At 38.9% G+C, this 24,007-nt stretch overlaps 1 protein-coding gene across 30 annotated transcripts in view; it reads right to left on the bottom strand.

Moving 5' to 3' along the window:
- Positions 1 to 838: 838 nt before the first annotated feature.
- Positions 839 to 24,007, bottom strand: part of NEB (nebulin) — a 218,281-nt gene continuing 195,112 nt past the window's right edge. For 6 of the 30 annotated variants that reach the window (XM_044935534.1, XM_025261488.2, XM_025261512.2 and 3 more), the window contains 19 exons: positions 21,992 to 22,096; positions 21,352 to 21,456; positions 20,651 to 20,743; positions 19,608 to 19,700; positions 17,673 to 17,765; positions 17,107 to 17,199; positions 15,970 to 16,062; positions 14,259 to 14,351; positions 13,242 to 13,334; positions 12,626 to 12,718; positions 10,999 to 11,091; positions 10,611 to 10,703; positions 10,199 to 10,291; positions 9,244 to 9,351; positions 8,955 to 9,138; positions 8,700 to 8,792; positions 7,622 to 7,768; positions 7,228 to 7,334; positions 839 to 1,591 (listed from right to left, as the gene is read on the bottom strand). In XM_044935534.1, the coding sequence (XP_044791469.1) occupies positions 1,418 to 1,591; positions 7,228 to 7,334; positions 7,622 to 7,768; positions 8,700 to 8,792; positions 8,955 to 9,138; positions 9,244 to 9,351; positions 10,199 to 10,291; positions 10,611 to 10,703; positions 10,999 to 11,091; positions 12,626 to 12,718; positions 13,242 to 13,334; positions 14,259 to 14,351; positions 15,970 to 16,062; positions 17,107 to 17,199; positions 17,673 to 17,765; positions 19,608 to 19,700; positions 20,651 to 20,743; positions 21,352 to 21,456; positions 21,992 to 22,096 (2,046 nt within the window). In that variant the 3' untranslated portion in view covers positions 839 to 1,417. The remainder of the gene's footprint in view (positions 1,592 to 7,227; positions 7,335 to 7,621; positions 7,769 to 8,699; positions 8,793 to 8,954; positions 9,139 to 9,243; positions 9,352 to 10,198; positions 10,292 to 10,610; positions 10,704 to 10,998; positions 11,092 to 12,625; positions 12,719 to 13,241; positions 13,335 to 14,258; positions 14,352 to 15,969; positions 16,063 to 17,106; positions 17,200 to 17,672; positions 17,766 to 19,607; positions 19,701 to 20,650; positions 20,744 to 21,351; positions 21,457 to 21,991; positions 22,097 to 24,007) is intronic. The other 24 variants (XM_025261565.2, XM_044935487.1, XM_044935415.1 and 21 more) reach the window with 23 other exon arrangements.

The following is a 24,007-nucleotide window of genomic DNA, read 5'->3' as shown; positions in this document are numbered from 1 at the left end:
TCGTTTCCAAATATATTTCTCCCATTGTGAGGTTGTCTTTTCATTATGTGATGGTTTTCCTTTGATGTGTGAAAGCTTAAAGTTTGATTAGGTCCCATTTGTTTATTTTTGCCTTTATTTTGCTTAGAAGACTGTAAATTCATACTTTTAAGAAAAGTGTAAGATTACTGTCATTAGTTTACTATGGCTTCTGTAAAAATCAAAAACTGAAAGGCTTAAATAATAGAAATTTATTGTCTTGGTTCTGTAGGCTAGAAGTCTGAGATAAGATTCAGCAAGGGTTGGTTCCTTCTAAAGGCTGTGAGGAAGGCTATTCCATGCCTCTCCTTTAGCTTCTTGTGGTTTGCTAGCAATTTTTGGCTTTCCATCACCCCAGTCTCTGCCTTCATTTTTACATGTGCTCTTTGCTCTGTGTCTCCAGACACAAATTAAGAAGCTTACAGAGAACATTATTACTACAGCAATAAAATAACGTGACAGATCTTTTGCTTTTTAGTAAAGATACTCTGTACACTGAAGCAACAAGCCATTATTGCCCATTTAATGCCTTTGACACAAACTGCCAGCCTACTGGATCCAGATGAGGAAGATCCCTTGAAGATTGGATCCCACAGCTATTTCTAAAACTTTATAAGCCAAGCCATAAGGAAAGCTTGCTGAACACAGTCCAACATTTGTTCATATTTTTTAATTGAAATAGAGTTGATTTTCAGAGTTGTGTCTTGTGCATTTTTAAGTTTAGTTTTTGTGGTGAAGTCTAGCATAGATTTGCTTTGTTGAAGTTTTTATTTGTAGATCTTAAAACTATTAAAAAGTAATGCTCATTCCATCAGTGGTGTTTGTTGCAGAATTATAGATTTTATTAGACACTAGTGTAACACCAGTTTATATTGACTTATCAGCTTCATAACTTCAGAACTGGATTAGAAATAAAAGTATCAGCAGTCAATAAGCAAGGAAAAGGTGAGTATCTGCCATTTTTAAAAACTGTTTAACATGTTTAGAATTCTTGATTTAGAAAAGAAATACTGTTAAACATAGTAATGGAGAAAGACTCTGGGTTGATACAGCAATAATAATGCAGAAACTTCTAAAAATGTCTGCTGAAATCATTTAAAACCCAAAAGAAAATATTTTAATTATAAAAAAAAAACCTATGGGTTTAATGTTGTCTCAGGTTTTATGTGCAAGTCCAGAAAATAGAGGTAAGTCTAGTTTAATAATTGGATAAATTAATTGTACTAATACACTGGTGAATTACTTAGGTATGTGTAGAAACAAATTAAGGGATGGTACAACCGTAAATCATAACAAAAACTATTAGGTAGTTTGAGAACTCGGAGAATAGTGGAGAGTCTAAACTGAAATACTAACAAGATTTGTAGGTCATGTAGACAGGATTGATGCTTTGAAGTGTCTAAATAGCTTCAACGTAGTTGGCTGGGAGCATGCCAGTCCTGCCAGTCCTCTGCACAGTGCCATACATCCAACCTTCATCAATAGCTTGAACATTGACAATGGCATCTCCATCTTTGAAGGATACCTCATCTGCATCAGCAGCCATATAGTCATACATGGCACGGAAGATTTTCTGTGGGTAAGGACAAAAAAGGGAAATGTTAGATTTGCAACAATTAACCTAAACAGCTAATTTTAAAGTCTCTTATGACACCAGAAATTTAAGTTGCGTGAAACAGAATGTGCAACTACCACCAAAACTAAAAGACAAACTAGGAGAACATATTTGCAAATCATATATCTAATAAGGATTACAGTCTATCTTATCTGATGACTCAGATGGTAAAGAATCTGCCTGTCAATGCAGGAGATTCAGGTTCTATCCCCGGATCAGGAAGGTCCCCTGAAGAAAGAAATGGGAACCCATTCCAGTATTCTTGCCTAGAGAATTCCATGGACAGAGGAACCTGGTGGGCTACAGTCCATGGGGGTCACAGAGTCAGACATGACTGACTGACTACATACACACACATCTATTCAGATCCTTTGCTGAGGATCTGAATTGTTGACGAGAGATAAACCAAGAGCTAACATGCACATGAAAATACTCTGCGTTATTAGTCACCAGGAAAATGTAAAGCTACAATGCGATACCACTACACACTGGAATGATAATTGAAAAAAGGTATTGGGGAGGATGTGGGAAAATTGAAAGCTTTTATAAACTGATAGAAATGGAAAATGGTGCAGACACTGTGGAAAACAGTTTTGGAAATTTCTTCTATTTTAGATAGCTCCCATGTGACCTAGCAATTGTACTCCTAGGTATATACCCAAGAGAAATGAACGTATGTCCACACAATAACTTGTATACCCTTATTCATAATAGCTAAAAACTGGAAACAGCCCAAATGCCCACCAACTGATGAAGGAAACATTTTCATACAATGTAGTAATATTTGCTAATATAAAGGAATTAGTACTGATAAATGATACTGGATAAATCAAACATAAAGCCAGTCACAGCAGGCCACATATTACATGATTTCATTTATATGAAATGTCCTAAATAGGCAAACACGTAGAAATTACATTAGTGGTTATCAGATCAGATCAGTCGCCCAGTCTGACTGTTCGAGACCCCATGAATCGCTGCACGCCAGGCCTCCCTGTCCATCACCAACTCCCAGAGTTTACTCAGACTCACGTCCATCAAGTCAGTGATGCCATCCAGCCATCTCATCCTCTGTTGTCCCCTTCTCCTGCCCCCAATTCCCCCCCCAGCATCAGAGTCTTTTCCAATGAGTCAACTCTTCACATGAGGTGGCCAAAGTACTGGAGTTTCAGCTTCAGCATCATTCCTTCCAAAGAAATCCCAGGGCTGATCTCCTTCAGAATGGACTGGTTGGATCTCCTTGCAGTCCAAGGGACTCTCAAGAGTCTTCTCCAGCACCACAGTTCAAAAGCATCAATTCTTCGGCACTCGGCCTGCTTCACAGTCCAACTCTCACATCCATACATGACCACAGGAAAAACCATATACTTGACTAGACGATCCTTTGTTGGTAAAGTAATGTCTCTGCTTTTGAATATGCTGTCTAGGTTGCTCATAACTTTCCTTCCAAGGAGTAAGCGTCTTTTAATTTCATGGCTCCAGTCACCATCTGTAGTGATTTTGGAGCCCAGAAAAATAAAGTTAGCCACTGTTTCCACTGTTTCCCCATCTACTTCCCATGAAGTGGTGGGACCAGATGCCATGATCTTCATTTTCTGAATGTTGAGCTTTAAGTCAACTTTTTCACTCTCACTTTCATCAAGAGGCTTTTGAGTTCCTCTTCACTTTGTGCCATAAGGGTGGTGTCATCTGCATATCTGAGGTTATTGATACTTCTCCTGGCAATCTTGATTCCAGCTTGTGTTTCTTCCAGTCCAGCATTTCTCATGATGTACTCTGCATATAAGTTAAATAAATGGTGACAATATACAGCCTTGATGTCCTCCTTTTCCTATTTGGAACCAGTCTGTTGTTCCATGTCCAGTTCTAACTGTTGCTTCCTGACCTGCATACAAATTTCTCAAGAGGCAGATCAGGTGGCCTGGTATTCCCATCTCTACTGTGGAAAAGTCTGAAAGATGGGAATAGCAGACCACCTGACCTGCGTCTTGAGAAACCTATATGCAGGTCAGGAAGCAACAGTTAGAACTGGACATGGAACAGACTGGTTCCAAATAGGAAAAGGAGTACGTCAAGGCTGTATATTGTCACCCTACTTATTTAACTTCTACGCAGAGTACATCATGAGAAATGCTGGGCTGGAGTAAGCACAAGCTGGAATCAGGATTGCCGGGAGAAATATCAATAACCTCAGATATGCAGATGACACCACCCTTATGGCAGAAAGTGAAGAACTAAAGAGCCTCTTGATGAAAGTGAAAGAGGAGAGTGAAAAAGTTGGCTTAAAGCTCAACATTCAGAAAACTAAGATCATGGCATCTGGTCCCGTCACTTCATGGCAAATAGATGGGGAAACAGTGTCATACTTTATTTTTGGGGGGCTCCAAAATCACTGCAGATGATGATTGCAGCCATGAAATTAAAAGACGCTTACTCCTTGGAAAGTTATGACCAACCTAGATAGCATGTTCAAAAGCAGAGACATTACTTTGCCAACAAAGGTCCGTCTAGTCAAGGCTATGGTTTTTCCTGTGGTCATGTATGGATGTGAGAGTTGGACTGTGAAGAAGGCTGAGTGCCGAAGAATTGATGCTTTTGAAACTGTGATGTTGGAGAAGACTTGAGAGTCCCTTGGACTGCAAGGAGATCCAACCAGTCCATTCTGAAGGAAATCAGTCCTGGGTGTTCATTGGAAGGAATGATGCTAAAGCTGAAACTCCAGTACTTTGGCCACCTCATGCGAAGAGTTGACTCATTGGAAAAGACTCTGATGCTGGGAGGGATTGGGGGCAGGAGGGGAAGGGGATGACAGGATGAGATGGGCTGGATGGCATCACCAACTTGATGGATGTGAGTTTGAGTGAACTCCAGGAGTTGGTGATGGACAGGGAGGCCTGGCGTGCTGCGATACATGGGGTCGCAAAGAGTCGGACACGACTGAGCAACTGAACTGAATGTTTTATTAGAGAAAAAGAATTTGAAAAATCAGCAATAATGCATGTTTCTCTCACTTTGAGAATTTAGGAGCATACCAGGAATAAAATTTTCTGGAAAGCTAATCTAAACAGTGGTGAAAACAAAAAATACAGTATGGTGAGAAAGGAAAATGGAGTGTTGCTAATCAACAGCAAAAATTCTAGTTAAGCAAGATGAATGAATGCTAGAGATCTGCTGTTCTAGAGACAACTCAACCTTGAATACAAATAAAATTTGAAAGTGCCCAAATTTTCTTCATAGGAGCAGCCATTGGTTAGTTATTTGGCATGAAACCTACATATTTTTCCCTAGCATTTTGAAACACACATTCACATTCAAGGATAGCCCCCCCGCCCCATAAGTGGAATACTACAAACAATACTTGGTTCTTTCTATTTGATATAGCTTGGAGGTCTGTCTGTATATAGATTTATTCTGAAGAGAAATCCATATTTTAATAATAACAAGTTATTTAGCTGTTTCTGTATTTCTAGATAGTTAACCATCACTCTATATTCGTCCACTAACCCCATAGTGTTTGTCTTCAGGTGTCTTAAGTATTAGGTCAAAGTTAACATGCCTTTTAAGTTTTCTTAAAAGTTTGCTACTATAATAGAATACTTTGTTATAATTTGTATATTTCTGGCTAGTAGTCATGGTGAACCTCTTTTTCTTGGCCATTTGTATTTCTTTTATTGTAGATGGTTTAGTCATATTCTTCCAGGCCTCATTTTGAAGGGAAGGGGAATAATGACCTCAATGAATTTTGGATACTTTATGCGGTTTTAGATATTAATCTTTTGTTATGTATAATTTCTCCCAGTTTCACATTTCTTTTTGTTACAGTCTTCCTTTACATTCCTAGGTTTTTGAAGTTGCCAAGGAAGATGTTCCCATCTCCAGTATTGTAAAAATAGTCTTTTTCTGTAGTATTTTACAATTTTGTTTTTTTTCCTCTGCTTATTTGTAACTCTTTTCGGGTCTGTTTTTGGACTTGTTTTAAAATCTATTCTCATGCTAAATTCATATTTAATTATAATAGCTTTCTAGTGTATTTTACTCTTATGGTTAAGTCCTTTCCTATTGTCATTTTCAAAATTTGCTTGATCTTACATCTTTACTCTTTCAAATAAATTTTAGGATTAATGTATAAAATTTTTATAATTATTGTACTAGGATTTGATTGGAATTGCCTTGAATTTATGGATTGATTTCTGGAGAAATGACTGCAAGATTCCTTTCCTGAACTATAATAGGTTTTAATACTTACCAATCTTTATGTCCTTTAGTAAAGGTTTTCTTCATACAGATATTGTTCATTTCAATCATAAAAGAATTATGTTATTATGTTTTAATATTATGAAATGAGATCCAGGGTTTTTAAAAAATATTTATTCATTTACTTGGTTGCACCAGGTCTTAGTTGCAGCATGTGGGATCTAGTTCCCTGACCAGGGATCGAACCTGGGCCCCCTGCTTTGGGAGCTGAGAGAGTTAACCACTGGACCAGCAGGGAAGTCCCAAGAGATCCAGGGTTTTAAACTGAGTTTTAAGATAGTCTGGTGAATTGGTGAGCATGATTTGACTTATCTCTTGTACTATAGGACATGTACATATGTACACATGTACATATACTACATAAGGCCATGGGAATCATGAACTCCTTCGTCAACGACATTTTCGAGTGCATCGCTGGCGAGGCATCACGCCTGGCGCATTATAACAAGCGCTCGACTATCACATCCAGGGAGATCCAGACTGCCGTGCGCTTGCTGCTACCTGGGGAGCTGGCCAAGCACGCCATGTCCCAGGGCACTAAGGCTGTCACCAAGTATACCAGCTCCAAGTAAATATAATATGCCTTGCCGCTGTTAATGGAGAAGGCAATGGCACCCCACTCCAGTACTCTTGCCTGGAAAATCCCATGGACAGAAGGCCTGGTGGGCTGTAGTCCATGGGGTCGCTAAGAGTCGGACACGACTGAGCAACTTCACTTTCACTTGTACATATAAGGTATAACTAGATTACATGTGACATCTGCACACACATATACTATGGAAGAATGATTCCAAACAACAGATGCTTTGCTTTAAGATGGTGGGTGGGTCTAATGAGCCCACAATGATTATTTTGCTTTAGTTTTTCTGTGTGTTTTGTGTGTATCCATGTGTTTGTTTTAAATCACTGAATAATGCTCTTTAGTTATGAGAGTTGTTAATGAAGTTTCTCTGATATTTATTACTGTTGCTGCTAAGTCACTTCAGTTGTGTCTGACTGTGCGACCCCATAGATGGCAGCCCATCAGGCTCCCCCTTCCCTGGGATTCTCCAGGCAAGAACACTGGAGTGGGTTGCCATTTCCTTCTCCAATGCATGAAAGTGAAAAGTGAAGTCACTTAGTCGTGTCCGACCCTCAGCGACCCCATGGACTGCAGCCTACCAGGCTCCTCCATCCATGGGATTTTCCAGGCAAGAGTACTGGAGTGGGGTGCCATTGTCTTCTCCAATTTATTACTGTTAACATTATACAAAATAGAAGTTTGGGTTTAAAAAAAAGATCAGCACACCTGTAACCATTATTTCACATATCAAAAAAGGAGGAGGACTTGAGTTACTTACTCCAGCAGTGGATGGATGGGATGGGATGGAGGATACCGTTGTCTGCTGGGTAGCAACCGAAGATGATCGTTGCTGTGGGAGCTCTGTGGTTCTTGCATGTTTGTAACCTGAAAGGAAAGGGGAAAATAGCATTAGGAGAAAACGTGACTAGATATCATTTACTCTGTGTTTAGCAACTGAGCAGCAGTGTCTTTCCCCCCTAATTTAAAAAGAATGATTTCCAAGAAAGGAGGAATGAAAATTAAATAGCTAACTGCATGTACCTCTCCACAATTTTAGACTCATTAGAAGAAAAGGTCCAGATTTTTTTCTGTTTCTACTCAAAGCATCTCTTACAGTAACATCCAGTGAACTGGCTCCCATGGCTATCGAGGTCAAGGCCATCCACTTGTACCTGTTGAGGCTGCAGAGAAGAAGACGCCCCCATCACTGTAGGTAGAGAGGTGGGCAGCTTCTGAATGCTCAGACTTCTCCTCACCACCACTGATGCTCAGCCCACTGGCTGATCGAGACTGCTCCCGGCTCCGGCGCTGAGCTTGTGCTGAAGGAGGCAAGATCCATCAGAGAGTGGGCAGAAATGTAATTTTCCTAGGAGTAATCCCTAATGGTAATTGAATCTCAGTTGGTTTTTGTTCATTATCAAACAGTTTTTCGTAGATTTCCATGGATTAAACCCTCAAAACTCTATAATACAAGGTGGTCCTCATTTTCCAGTTGAGAGTTTAATCACCCAAGGCCCCCTAACCATTCAGTGGTATAGCCAGGCTTCCAATCTCTGAGTCTGTCCTTGACCACTATTTCTTCCCTCTAGCCTGCTCATTTTCCTGGCTCACCAAAATGAACAGGTAGTAATGTTCATATTCAAATTCCACCTTTCAACTTCTCCAGAAAGTCCCCTGATTTCCAAATTTATTTAGATGCTCTCTCTGTTTCCACAATCTGTTTGAAGACCTTTAAAACTGTTCATGTCAGGGTATAACTACTGATTTACTGGTCTCTCTTCATCAGACTAGAGTATAAATTCTTTGAGATTTACAGGCACTACATATTATTTTACTTTTAACATGAATAAAGGGTATGAAGGCATGTGGCCTCTTGTTGAATGACTATCTTCCTTGACATAAGGGAATTCAGAAAGTTGCTAAAAGTCAACCCCATTTTTTCCCTTTATTTACGTATTTTATTGTTATTATTTCTCCAACAGAAAAATTTACTACCTGTTTTTCTTAAGGAAAAAAATTACAATGGGGACCGAAGGGGACTTACCTTGAGGCAGTGAAACAATCTTTTCCTAATTTGAACTTGTCTAGAAAGTGAGCTTGGCCCACTAGTCAAGGAGATGTGTTTATGCTGAATGAGCAACTCAGGAAATTGAAAGCCCTGGAGGAGACGAACTTTGAGCCTAAACGCCCCTGGCGCTAGCCCACTAAATCATGGTGTTTATGTTGTAAGCCTTTTGCAGCATCACATACCATTAATCATGTGTAAGCTTCGGGACTGAATATTGTCTTCTGCTGGATCATAGTCAAAAACTGAGCCAGGATTGGTACGCCAGACGCGTAAACCTGAAAGTGAGATTAAGGGTCAGCACAGGTGTTCTCACTCTGATAATTTGGAGACTGAAACATGAACCTAAACAACCACAGGCAGATTGAATAATTTAAAGCTGCTTCCATCCCCCCCCCCCCCCCCCCCGGCCCCCCCGCCCCCGCCCCGATCCCAGTGACCTGTAATGGTTTCCTGATCCTGGTCATTCCGTTTCTGTTCCATTTCTACCACTTTCCTCTGAATACCCCGGTAGCAAATGTCACTGAAGTCCTGTGTGTTCTTCTTCACTCTCTCAGTGATGGGGTCTGTCACCACCGGTGTGAAGCAACCCTTGTGTTTCTCAAAGTCTTCATGATACTTCACCTGAAATTTCATGAATTCATTTGGTGAAAACAGGATGGTGTAATCATTTACTTTTTGACTTGTTCCAACAGGCTGCCCACCCCATCTGAGGAATTCCTGACTCACCGTTGAGATGTGGCGCTGGGTCTCTCTCACCCGTCTCATCTCTGGCGTGTCCAAGACATAGGCAGCTTTGCCTTGTATTTGTTTCCGGAAGCTATCAGAATAAAGCACCTGACGGAGGAGAAACCATGGATGAGGGCAAGTTATGGTACCATTCTAATTCTGAAGTCTCAAAATCTTTCCAACAGATGGAAGTGAAGGGAGCTGGGGAGGCAAGCATGAGTCACCTAAAAATTCCCAGCAAGCCCGTGACAGCAGAACTGCTAGCAAGAGGGTAGATGGGCAGGGCTTGGATGAGATTTGTTTTGACTCTGAAAACATAACTTTCATTTTCAAAGGAGATGGGGCAAAGTATAATTTTGAAAGGAAAGGAAAAAAAAATCGTTCTTGAATTTGCTGGGAATTGTAGCACCAGTACACTGGGTGGTATATGGCACTAAGTGTGATATATTTGAAAGAACTATCCTTTAAAATAAGTGATCATTTTTTGAAGGGTTATGTCCAGATTTTATAAACCAGTGTGCTAATACAGAATTCAAAGTCTCAGACATGAAAAACCCAAAATATCAAAGTCAGAGTAAGGCATCCATTTCATAGTATTACCTGTTTCATAAAGCATCTTAAAGAATTGCTTAAGATTGAGAATGTTAGGAAGTCAATATGTTACAGTCAGTTATGTAAGACTACTTCAGAGTAAAAGGGAAAACATTGGCAATTAACTTGTTATGTCTTAGTACAATCATTTGGGATTTAAAAGCATAGTTGTGTTAATTTTAGTGTGAATTTTCAGTGGGATAAAAAAATGCACATTTTTATGGTGTTAAAATGTTATTTTCAAGATGTTGCGATTCTCTTTTCGTTTTAGTGTGTTTTTCAGTTGAATGAGAAAGACACTTGATGATGTTAAATTGTTATTTTCTAAGTTGTTGCACTACTCCTTTTTAGTCCTGGAGAATACCGAGCTAATGTTTTCTTGGTTGCGCTTAGCTCTCTCCATCTCTGGAGTGACCGGTGTCGGAGTTGCTTTTCTCATATTCTCTTTGTACAACACCTAGAGGAGCCAAGAGAGCATCCAAATATCAGAGAGCAGAAACCCAATTCTGAAAACCACCATCTAGCTGTTGTTATGGCTCAATTATGTCACACTCTATAACACCTCACGAAGAGAAGCCATTAAAATGTTATGGTATAAAGCAAAAGGTGAAGAAAGAAATCAGTTTGAGCTGGCAGGGTTGGTATGGTTTTTAAGTGGGTAAAGAAGGATTTTAAAAGATAAATTTTGGAGGAAACTGAGAGGTAAATTAGTGGTATAACCATGTTTGCCAGGCTTGTTAAAAGTGTCACCATCTCTTTTTCCCTCTCTCAAATACCGAGCTAAAGTTTTCTTGATTGCGTTTGACTCTTTCCATCTCAGGAGTAAAGGGTGTGGGGGTGGCTTTCCCCAGGTTCTCTTTGTATAATACCTGTGAGATACAAAGTTGGACCCGAAAGTCACTGGGAGGTGGTAGTCAGGCTATTCAATGTAATGCGATTTGGGGGAGAAAACCCAGGTTTTATCTACTACTATTAGTGAGAACAACTCAAGAAAAAGCTTTAAAAAAACAGTTAATGGCAACAGTCAATGTAGTATGTCATTTAGGGGAGATTCTAAAAAAACTGGCATTTTTTTCTTTTTAACCTGGGATGGAGTTAGGAGCAGGTCAAACGGCAGGGGTTACTTTGCAGAATTAAAAGCATTTTTGTTTCTCAAGACAATACCGAGCTAATGTTCTCTTGATTGCGTTTGACTCTCTGCATCTCTGGAGTGACAGGGGTTGGGGTGCCTTTGCCCACATTTTCTTTGTACAAAACCTATGTGAGTCCAGTGGATCCAAAAAGAAAAAAAGAATGACAGTTACAAAAGATTAAACAGAACAGATCATTTGTTAGGAGGCTCACGTTGCTAAACTATTTGGGCAGTAAGATTAGATGGAAAGAAACATGTTTCCAAAGCAAGCTGATAATAGTCACAGCACACTTCCAGAGCAGAACCCTGTCCTGAAATCCTTGTGGCCTAAAAGACAGAACTATAGTTTTTTGTGCCTAGTTCCAGGGCCCAGATGGGAGACCACCTTTACTCTACCACTAACCTATGCATGTCACGCATAGGAGAAGGTGCTTGAATACTTAGGAGCAGGCACATGAATAGCACAGAAGGTGGAGGCTGCTCCCTAAATCAGAATGGGAGACTGGACCCTTTTGCCACACACATCAGGGAAATGTATCTGTGTTCTACCTCTTGCTTTAATTCAGAACATCATCATACTTATCAGTAAGTAAAAATGTCTTCAGGAATTACATCACTAATAGGGTTAGTCAATAGGAAACAACAGTAATGGGTTGTGAAAAATTCCCAGCCTCCCTGTCACGTGTCATTCTTGATGTCACAGAAGATTCGAGCTATGGCATTCAAGAGGAAAAATTCTATCAAAGAACTGATTCTCAAAGTTGAGGTCCCTGGACAACAAGGTTAACATCACCTGAGACTTTGCTGGAATTGCAAAATGTCTGGTCCCATGCCAGATCTACAGAATAAGAGACTGAGACTTGGGGTCCCAGTGACCCTGAAGCACACTAAAGTCTCAGTAGTCCCATGTTCCAGTATTGGAGGAACCTCTCTAGTATGTAAGGTAATGTCCCCACACAAACCCCAACCCACAGCAATCTCTTTACATCACAGAACACAGGCTTACAAAAAGTGGCTTACTAAAATAAGCATTTAAAGACCATGATAGACAAAAGAACAGAAAGAACTAAAATTGGTAAAACAAAAAATAGTTCAAATGACACTCCTTTTAAAGTAAATGGACAGTGATTTGGCAAAACCACTACTGGATCTTAATTTATGTCATTATGCCTGAAGGAGAGGGTAGGGGTTATTTTTCCCAAGGTCTCTTTGTCCAAATCTGACGGGATAAATTATAACCTAAAGTCAGCTGCAAAAAAAAAAAAACCCAAACAAACAATAAAATCGCAATTCTGATGTTCCAGAAAGAATCCTGTCACACCTACTACTCCACTCCCCACTTTTCACAAATACATAAAACAAAGAGACCTTAGGGGATAATGGATAGAGAGTTAAGTTTGGGGAGAGAGGAGCAAAGGATGACTTATTGGAAAATCTGTTACTTCCTGATATTAGAACTTTAAAATAATGGATTAAAGCAACCTTGTTATTCTGAGGTTAAGTCCAGGAGTAGCCCTAAAGAAGGAAGAAGGATAAATGTGATTAAGAAATTCACAAAATTTCAGTTATCTTTAAAAAGTAGGATTAATATGTATTATTTTAAATTATTAAAGAAGTAGGTTTTTGGTTTTTTTTTTTTTTTTGTCTTGCCGCAAGTACCGAGCTAATATTTTCTTGATTGTGTTTGATTCTCTCCATCTCTGGAGTGACAGGTAAAGGGGTTCCCTTGCCCATGTTTTCTTTGTATAACACCTGTGTGATGAGAAAGCATCCAGAAAAACAACCGTAAGTAACATTTCATTTGTTGTGAGACTTTAAGGGTGAGTTCAACTTCCTTGTTATCAAACGACACAATAATCCAAGGAGGCAGGAGTTATATGCTGAGAAGATGCCACCAAAAACTTTAACGATAGCCATTCTTGGGATAAGGAGACTGACTTTATCTAGGGTCTTTAGCTGCTGGGGAAAAGCTGTGGAATTACCTTCCCAAATAATCACATGAGGATTTGAGACTGTTAGAATGTGGTTTTGTTGTTATCCAAGCAAACTAAAAGAAAAGAGGTTTTAAAAAAATTTTTAAATGCCAGATGGAATAGAAATCAGAATTAGAAAAAGGATCCATAGTAGTACCACAGAAATGAGAAACGTCCTTTTGCTAAGCGAGGTATATTAGAAGCAAAGGAAGGGAAGTAGGTTTTAAAGAAGAAAAAATGTTAAGTATCAATTTCTTTATGAGGTTAAATGACATCATCTTTTCCCTTTCTTTCCAAAATACCGAGCTAAGATTCTCTTGATTGAGTTTGACTCTCTGCATTTCTGGAGTGGTGGAGACTGGGATTCCTGTGCCCAGGTTTTCTTTGTATAGCACCTGTGTGATAAGAAAGTATCCAGAACAAAAAGAGCAGTCAACCACTCTCCCCTTCTTGCAGAGCAGTGGTGAGCAAGTAGCAGGGCAGAGAGGAAGAGAATGAGTTAGAGGAAGGAAAATACCAGAAGCTTCTAGGTCCATCCTGTAGGAGCCTAAAGACATCCTTAAAAGCAAGGGATTGCAGGAAGGAGCAGCAAAAGCTTGAAAGTTTTGTTGCTGAACTAATCTCTGCAATGCTGAGCAAAGGAGAGCACCATAGAAAGGAACCATGAGCTGCACCCCCGAGCTTGTTATGAGAATGGGAGAAAACAGAAAGGGCAGAGACAGGAGGAGAATGAAGGAAGTTATTTTGTTTTGGAAATATTAATCAACCACATAAGGATATTTAGATTTTATAAACATTGCATATTTGAAGGTACATACACACAGATCTTCTTTTGTTGACTTTCAAAAGAAGTCATATTTTTAGTTTGGGTGAAATATTGGGAGGAATTATACTTGAGGCAAATGGAGAACAGTAACAAAATGCTAAAAGAACTTGAAAATATCTATACAAATACCAGTAGAGATCAAAAAAGTTAGAATAGGAAATAAGGACAACAGTTTATATTTATCTACAGAACAAATTTTTGTAAACTCTACATTCAGAGTTGCCAAAGCAGGATAAATGTGGGGACTGAGAGACTGGGTATGTTATGTTTTTAAAGGTTGGAAAGTAATATTGAACATTTTTAAAGTGATATTAATGTTTAACCAAACTGGGGAAACTGATTTCACAGGAAATGGCAGCATTAAGTTGGGAACAAGACATGTCAAAGTTTTTACTGGAATAAGTTGATTAGGTTTTAAGGTATAGCCATTAATCTTTTTTAAAAGGATTTTAAATTAGTTAAAGGGTTTTTTGTTTGTTTGTTTTTTAAATACCGAACTAAAGTTTTCTTGATTGTGTTTGACTCTCTCCATCTCTGGAGTGATGGGAATTGGAATCCCTTTCCCGATGTTTTCTTTGTATAACACCTGTACGACATAAGAAAGCATCCAGAAAAGAACAAGAGCAGTCAAAACAGCCCTTTCAGCTATCATTTAGGGAGCCTATGAAACACAGACATCACACAGGAAAGACAAATTCACCAAGTCAACCTGTCTTTTCTAGTACAGGTCTGGATGAGAACATGTTCCACATTTCCTTGGCTAAAGGGCCAGTGTATTTGATATTCAACTTTGATGCTAACTCACGTTAAATGTTGATTTTCTCTGTTAAAATCTAAGAAAAATTATTTGATAAAAGTACTAAAATACTTAGTGTACCATAGAAAGGTTATTTTTTAATTGGAGGGCAAATATTCATTTTCCCTACACAGAATATTCATTTTACAGAATAACTATTTTAAACCTAAAGTCAAATCTATGCAATATAGGAAATAGATCTTTGTTGTGTAAATTCAAGTTATACAAATGGTTGAGTCTAAATACAGAATCTTTAAAGGTTCTCTGCACTACTGGACAATTTTGCCTAAAGGCAACCTATGTAAAAATTAACACAAATGGTTACTTAAAGGAAGAAATTGTCCAGGATCATCAGGATCACTAATATCTCAAATAGATATAAACAATAATATACTTACTCTAATATAGATGAAAATAATTTTTAAATAACTTTGAAAATTAATGTAAACCTTTCCAAAAGTAGGAATAATAATAACAAACCTATAGGGAAAACAGTAAATATAACATTCCAAAAATATCAATTTATACTGTAAAATTCAATAAAATCAAAAGATTGTTAGTGAATAGTAATTACAAACAAAAACAAAACACAAAAAGACAGTGGGACCAAAGAAAGTTACTGATATTATCTGGAAGTTTGATTCCTTCACATAATTATTTCAATGAACACTTCAACATTTTGGCTGAAAATTCTCCCTACTGCTCTACTCCTTCCCCCCCAAAAAAAGAATCTAGCTAAATTTTCCTAATGACATTGGATTCTCCATCTCAGGCATAAGTGAATCTAAGATCCGTATATAAAAGTTTCACAGACTATTGAGTATTATAGTTTTCAACAAAAGTATTAAGAAAAACATAAACTCATCTAATTCAAATATTTTTTTAAAAATCAGAAGATCTGGCTTTCTATTGATGGAATGTCTTGTTTGGAACATGTATCAAGATTCCTTTGGGTTCTGATTCTGAGCAGTTTTCTCTCTTGGTGCCACTGTTTAGAAGGTAGGATCTCTGTTAAGGTAATCCCTGTCCTCAGCAAGGGCCATTATTTCTACATGGGGCCTCAAGTCCTGTGTCTTTTCTTACAATGCTAACCCAGCCACATCAAATAAAAATAGTTCTAAGTAAATAAAAGCTATGTAGTATTTGGGGGTTTTGGATATCAATTAACTTCAAAAGTCCTATAAAACATGGAAAGGAACCTGTGAAAAGTTATAAAGGACTGTTATAGGAAGGATAAAATGTTAGAATCAAATGGTGAGTAAGAGATCTGGAAAAAGGAATAATTCAGTTGATTTTTTTTTTTTAAAGGATTTGTTAAATTGATTATTTTATAGGGACTAAAAGGAATTTTGATAGAAAGGTATTATTATTTTTTAATACGAAGTTAAAGGAGCTGTCTCCCAAATACCGAGCTAAAGTTCTCCTGGTTGCGCTTGACCCGCTCCATCTCAGGGGTGACAGGGAGGGGAGTCCCCTTGCTCAAGTTCTCTTTGTACAGAATCTGTGTGTATAAAACCAACAATCAAATCAGCCTGGATCCATTGTTTAGGTAGACTTAGCTTTTAAGGTAGGCTCTAAAAATATTTTTGCTTGTTTTCCTAATGACATGAAATAGGCCTAAATAAATTTAAGAAATAGAACAAGTATAGATTACCTTTGGACATTTCATCACAAACAGTATGAGGTCTGTCTCATACAAAAAAGTGGCATTAATACCCACAGATTACAGGCAGGAGTCATTTACTGGATTTGCCAAAAATTTCATTGAGATTTTCTGTAAGATATTACCAAAAAACCTAAATGAACTTTTTGGCCAATCCCCATACATATATAGGCCTTTTCTCAAAGGCAGGATTAGGATTTACCAAATAGTGCTCAAGTTAACTGAAATTCATATGCATAATGAGCTGTTGGTAATTCTCAAGAGACCAAAAAGAAAGGGGTTTGGGGAATAAAATAAGTATTAAAAGCTAAATAAATATTAGCTTTCAATGACCCTGAAACTATTCCAAAGAAACCCATTTATATCTCTTGTGATACACAAAAAATAGCTGAGCCAAGTAAACTTGTATTTCTGAGTCATTGTGAATTGCTAAGTTGTCTTTGGAATGAAAATGTTCAAGAATCACATTCTTTTAAGAAATGCTGCAAACACAGAATACATCAAACAGAGCCATAATAAATACAAATAGAATTCTAGTTAACATTGTCCTTTTGAAGGCGTGTTAGATTTTACTTTTGATTTGTGCCACAACAGTTAGAAACATCTACTGTTATTCAAGGAATTGAGGAAGGAAACACTAAGTATTTTAGGTTTTTAAGGAATGTGATCAATAGCTATGTTTTAGGAAACACAGTTAAAATTTCACACCAGAACTACAATACTAAATTAGATTTGGGTTGAAAACTGAGGTAACATTTGGTGTCATTTTCATTCTATGAATTTAGTATTTTTATAGGAAGAAAATTATATATTGGTAATGTGTTAAAAATATTATTTTAAATAAAAATTAAGGGATTTTATATTTTTCCCCCTAAGAAATACCGAGCTAAAGTTCTCTTGATTGCGTTTGACTCTCTCCATCTCTGGAGTGATAGGTGTTGGGGTTCCTTTCCCCAAATTTTCTTTGTACAAAACCTGTGAGATACAAAAAAGTACCCAAAAGACATTCAAAACAGGCACAAAGATCAAGGAAGAAAGAAAACTGGGGGCAGGGGTGTGTGAGGAGGGAGTTTTAGTGAGTTATATTTAGTAAGAATAATACTTTTACTTGTTACTTCATGTTTTAAGGATAAATTCTAATTCTGGGAATGAAAAAGTACAACAGAAAGCACTGAGTTATAGGATATGAATGTAATGATGAGAAATCTTGCGTTAATTCTATTTACAGTATTTCAGATCTAAGTGGTCACACTGATCAGTCACCAAAAGGGTTAAAATACCATCAGAAAAGTGAGTCATTTTTTGTAAGACTAGATGGTCTTGGTCAGGTGGTAACACACACACCACACACAAAACTGTTAAGATGTTATTTTTTAAAAGAATGATGGATTATTCTAGTAATTTTTTTAAATGGGAAGTCAAGTTTCTTAATTCTTATTTGTAAATACCGAGCTAAAGTTCTCTTGATTGCGTTTGACTCTCTCAATCTCTGGAGTGACAGGGGTTGGGATGCCTGTTCCCAGGTTCTCTTTGTACATAACCTGTAGAAGATAATGAGAACATCTAAAAAAGTGAAATGACCACAAATCCTTTGGATTTACACCTATGTGCCAGCTATTTGGTAGAAACTCACAGAAAGAATCTAGCTTTCAAACATGACATTTAGGAATAAGGAAAAAAATGCCACAGATATTTATTTTCTCTCTTCAAAGGTAGCAACTTTACTACCTTGAAGACTGTACTAAATTGTGGCACTTTTCTTTAGTCAACATTTAGTATCATTACATTCCTAAAATGCATTAAATAGTGCTAATACATTCAACATTGAAAAAAACATTAACCATTTCATAACATCTAGTATTAGTCCCTTGAATATAGTAGGTCCGCAGTAGGTTATAAATAGGTGGCTTGGTTTATATTTTTCTAATCATGTGTACTCTTCTTTCAGGGTTTTTGAGAATTTTGTATTTTCTTCAGAAAATTCCTAACTGGTCTTTAGTCTTAGGTACCCCTTAATGTAAGGAGACTTGAATAGTTTATTTTTGCAGGAAGAGCAACTTTGTCTGAAATTTTTACTCAGTGCTGAATCATGTAAATTAGTGTTTTTGAACAGGGAGAAGTCCAAAGGACTGTGCTAAAGAAACAAGTGAGGAACTTCCAGAGCCTTTTGGCATCCTCATTCTACCCTCACTCCCAGTGTTAACAATCGTCCGCCTAAAGGAAGGAAGGCATTACGTGGATGGATTCTGTGTTGTACTAGAGCATAGGCTGGGGAGCAACATGGAAAATCTGGGGGTTTGTGTCACAAGTTAATTCCTAAAATCACTGCCACTAGTGCTAATGTCTCTATTTTGCTAGGAAACTATTCAAGATCTTTAACAATCTACCATCTTCGAACAAAGTTGTATTTCTTTACTGGGCAAGGCAATGGAACTGATCATGGACCACGGAACAAAACAAAAGCAGAGAAAGGCGAGAAATTGGGATCAGAGCGGCCAAGGTGATGCTGGCTGGCTTTCCTGGTTGAGTGGATGTGCAGTTCTAAATGCAGCTTGTAACCATGGGAGCCAGGGTAGAAGCAGAGAATGCAAAGGGAATGAGGTCTAAAGGATACAGACGACTTGCAAGACAAACAGCCAGTGTTCTCTAATGGAAATTCAATGGGATTGAATTTCCTCCAGTGGCCAAGAAAATCTCAGGTCAAGATCCTTGCCTTTTATTGGCTACAAACTATTTCCCAAACTTCACACAATCTTTGGCTAGTAGCCAGCAACTGCTTAGAAACTGCTTGTGGATGGGAAAGAGTGGTGACTGGTGTTGGGGGATAGGGTGTGGGCGGAGGCAGGACTAGCTGGACAGAGGGCAGGAGAAATGTGTGCTAAACCTGCTGTCTCAAGTGTGGTGGGTCTCCCAACATATACACAGACACTGTACACAAGAGCCTGAAATTCCTGTTTAGAGAACAGGCTTAAGATACACCTTGGTGGGTAAGATGACAGCCAGCACCTTCAGAACACACAGGGCGAGGGGAGAAGGCTATGTAGACCTCACAAGTCTACCCAGGGTCTCCCGGATAGGGGAGAATATCCTGAGGTACATGCATGTACACAGCTTTGTTTTATACTTTATGTTTATATGTATGTGTAATTAACATGCTCATCTCAGTAACCTTACTCTACTGTCAGCACATTTTAAGGAACTGCACATATGATGATTAAACATGAAGCCAAGTCCCTTCTGCTCCCTGATTATGTAAAGACAGAATTTCCTTATCTTGATTTTGCAAACTGCACTGCCTGTCACAGGGCAGGGAGGGTTGTCCAAGCGGGTAGGAGGAGGAAAGGGTGATGCAGGAAGGGACCAGCACGGGGAGGGGCCATTACCGAGCTGATGTGCTTCTGTGTCTGCTTGACGCGCTTCACTTCAGGCAGGTCTGGGATGGGCGTTCCTTGTCCAATCACCTCCTTATACTTCACCTGCAGGTATAAAAATTGGAACATGAGCATGTGTTTGGTTAGTTGCCCCACAGTGCAAAGTCATGGTTTAAATAGCACAACCTCCATACTTAGTGGGAATGGGGCCACATTCTGATACTGGGTCAGAGGAGAACCAGGACAAGGACACATGGGTTCTCTCTGATTTCTTTAGGGGTGGGGTCCACACTTCGACTGAAGCCCCTTCTCTTCCCTGAGGTCTCCCATGTCTTATGCCACGGTTCCTGTGCCCAGGGCAGATACACTCATGCACAGACACCCAGGAAGGGCCATTCTCTGACTCACAAGTGACAAGGAGTCTCTTGACCAAATTTGAGTCAGGCTCCTCTGAATCTTCTTCCAAACTAGGCCTTAACCTTTGGACATCTTTGTACCACCCAGTTTTAGCAAGAATCCTGCTAAGTCAGTTTAGCCAAATCTCCCACCCTGGATATCTTATCCTTCTCAATATTCCTTACCCCCCAGCCCCAAGGTGAAGTCTGACTACCTTGATCTGCCATTTTAGCCATAATCCCCCCTTTACCTCCCTGTTTCTTCTGAGTAATTTTCCATCCATGGATCTTTTCTCCACCTTCCCATTCTCCCCCATCCCACCCCGTCCATCCACCCATCATAAAACCCTACTTTCCCGTGTATTCAGAACTGAGCTCAGTTCTATACGGAGATCCATTTTCTTCTATATTACAATTGTCCTGAATAAAAATCTTTTTTTTTTTTTTTTACTAAACTACTGTCCAACTCTGGTTCATTTTGACACAGGGCCCTCCATTTTTCACGTCTAACAAGACCGCATGAAAACTGCCTCAACACTGCATTATAGGATGTCCCTCTTATTTTGGTGACAAAAGCTTTGAGTGCAGCTCAGCCATCAGTGTGGATGATCAAAGGGAGGCAGAAGATACTGGAAATGAGTCCCCAGTGGGTGTCTTTACCGAGCTAATGTGGTCCTGGGTTTGCTTCACTCTCATCATCTCAGGTGTCTTTCCAATTGCTGTTCCTGGTGAGACATCCTCTTTATATAAAACCTGGGTATTCAGAATTAGGACAGTGTTACACAGAAGAAAGGACAACACAACCGTTCCTGGAGAAAGAGTAGGAAACATGGCTTCTGTGAAAACAGAGGACACTAGAGAATGTTCTTAGGCAAGCGCTGGAGTGTCTTCTGCGTCAGCCCCAGTAACTCAAACACGTAACAACACGTGTCACTTTTCAGACCTGGAGATTTCTTTTAAGATGATCATACTGTATTAATATATAATGAGAAAAACCAGAAAATGTTGATTAAAAGACACTCCAGTGTGAAACACAAGATCCATTAAATAAATATAAAGTCAGTTATTTTGGGGAGGGATAATAAATCAGTGTCGAAAAGAAATCTGTCTTCTTGGAGCAAGACAACACGTGTTACTGCCCTTGGGATTAAAAGCTCCTTTATTAGCAGACATGTTATTTCTAATGGTCTCTGGAGTGGTGGTTTTAGAGCAAATTATGGGGAATTTTAACAAAGAACTGCTAGCATTAACTGGGGAGGTTAGATGTTAATTGTCTGAATCAGCGTGAGGCTAGTATATTTTTAAAGAAGAGACTGAAATTATTAGGTTAGCATTAAACGGAAAATAAATAGTAAATATACCGAGCTGAAATTCTTTTGATTTTCTTTAACACGCAGTATTTCTGGCGTGTCTTGAACAACTGTAATTTTTCCTTTACTGTTTTTAAGGTCATACTGGTATTGGAGCTATGAAAAAAGAGTAAAAATCTTGTTATGAAAAGAGAGGAAACATCTTGTTAAGATTTCAACATTGTTTTGTATATTTTTAATTGTCCTATATTGTGTAAGGGAAGTTAAAACCTTATATATATATATATATATTTTTTTTAAATGTATCTGCCACAATAATCATAGATAGCCAATGAGAAATTCAGTAAGAATTTTGGAGAGAAACTAAACTTTAAAACCCTAAAAGTAGTTTTGTTTTTTGTTTTTTATCTCTTGCCTAGAATTAACTTTGAAAAAGATGTCACCACCTGGAAAAGATGGTGTCAGGTCATATTTAACGACAAGAAGTCACTAACAAAGTGTGAGATGATTTGGGACTGAGCTAAAAGGTGAGCCCAGAGGAAACTGGAACACACATCTCCTGGGCAGGGGTGGGAGGTGCTGAGGGCAGCTGCAGGCTGGCTACCCAAGCATGTGTGCCCAGAGGCATCCTTCTTTCCCAGCCTCAACCCATGTCCCAGTGAGCTGTGCCTTAGAATCAATAAAAACTCACAAGGCTGAAGTTCTTTTGGTTCTCCCGGACCCTCTGCATCTCTGGGGTGTCCAAAACGGTCTCATAATATGACATGCACTTCTCTGCATCTTCCTTGTACTTTTTCTGGAAACAGATTCCAAGAAATAAGGACGGTGAAGAACACAGGGATATAGGCCAATGGGACCTAAAATGGCCCTTCCTGCTCAGCAGAGGGAAAGTCTTTTTTTCTTTTTGACTGTTTAAGGATGTTAGGGAGTTGTAAAGCAGAGCCCTTGGATCAGTGAGCACCAGGCCTCTTCTTTCCAGGGGAACTGAGCCCAAGATCCATTGTCATGACCCATTGTCATTTTGGTGTTGGAGAAGAACTGTGGTGTTGGAGAAGACTTGAGAGTCCCTTGGGCTGTAAGATCAACCCAGTCAATCCTAAAGGAAATCAATCCTGAATATTCATTCATTGGAGGGACTGATGCTGAGGCTGAAGCTCCAATACTTGTGGCCACCTGATACAAAGAGCTGACTCATTGGAAAAGACCCTGATGCTGGGAAAGATTGAAGGCAGGAGGAAGAAGGAGAAGGGGATGACAGAGGATGAGATTGGTGAATGGCATCACCAACTCAATGGACATGAGTTCAAGCAAGCTCTGGGTGTTTGTGAAGGACAGGGAAGCCTGGCATGCTGCAGTCCAGCATGCAAAGAGTTGGACACAACTGAGCAGCTGAACAACAAAATTGTCAATGGCTAAACTGGCCAAGTGGGCATATGAGGGAGGTGACAGCCCCTGAGGTTCCTGGCAGCGACAAAGGGATGCTTGTAGTGAACTGGATGGAGCCAGACTGTTCAACAGGCAAAAATGGAGAAAAGTAGCAGAGTTGAGAGCCATCACCAAGGCCTCTTGAATGCCAGTCCTTGGTTGGTGACAAAGATATTGTCACTGAGCTGTGAGCAGGTATGGTTGGGCTCCTGGCTACAGGGGTGAGCCAGCAGGCAGGTCCAACAAGAACTTCCAGGATGGGGCCAGGAAAGCTACATTCCCAGGTGTTATGAAGTATAGCCTACTCAAGCAACTATTGCTTTCTAACTCAATGATTAGGAGACAAGCAAAAAACTTTAATTTGGGGCTACTCAAGTAAATTGCAGGTTCCTGATCAGTAGTGAAGATGAAAACAAATGAGGATATATATCCAGGAGTAAGAAGGACATCATACTTTTCTTTCTCTCTCTGTAGGGAGAGAGAGATTATCCATCGGGAAGAATCAGGGTTAGATTGTATGGTTAGTGTTGACATAATCTCAATCTTGTTAAAGAAACTGATAATCAGATGTGGGTGATCAACTTTCTTTCTTCCAGATTTGCAAATTTTACATCCACATTTTAAGAGACTGATTTTTTAACTATGGGTGGTAACTCATGCCTGTGTGAATGGCCATCATCAGAAAGACAAGCGATAACAAATAAATGCTGGTGAGGGTGTGGAGAACAGTGCCCCACTGGGATTGTAAACTGGTTTTGCCTCTTTGGAAAATAGTATAGAGGATCCACAAAAAATTAAAAACACAACTACCACAGGATCCAGCAATTCCACTTCTGAGAATATATCTGAAGGATATAAAAGCACTAATTTGAAAAGATACCTGCACTTTGATGTTCATAACATCATTATTTATAATAGTCGAGACATGGAAACAACCTAAGCGTATATCAACAAATGATGGGTGAAAAATGTGGTGTGTGTGTATACATATACATAGATATATGTTTAATTGTGGCTGATTTGCATTGCTGTGTGGTAGAAATCAGTGCAACATTGTAAAGCAATTAACCCTCCAATTTAAAAAAAGTTGTGCTATATATGTACAACGGAATAATATTCAGGCATAAAAACAGAAGATCCCACCATCTGTGACAAATGGGTAGATATGGAGGGCATGACACTAAGTGAAATAAGTCAGAGAAAGACAAATACTTGATCTCACAAATATGTGAGTGTATGATCTCACATATCTGTGGAATCTAAAATCAAAACAAACTCATAG

Source organism: Bubalus bubalis, chromosome 2 (assembly GCF_019923935.1).
Source record: "Bubalus bubalis isolate 160015118507 breed Murrah chromosome 2, NDDB_SH_1, whole genome shotgun sequence".
NCBI lineage: Eukaryota > Metazoa > Chordata > Mammalia > Artiodactyla > Bovidae > Bubalus > Bubalus bubalis.
This window is presented reverse-complemented; position numbering and strand designations above follow the sequence as displayed.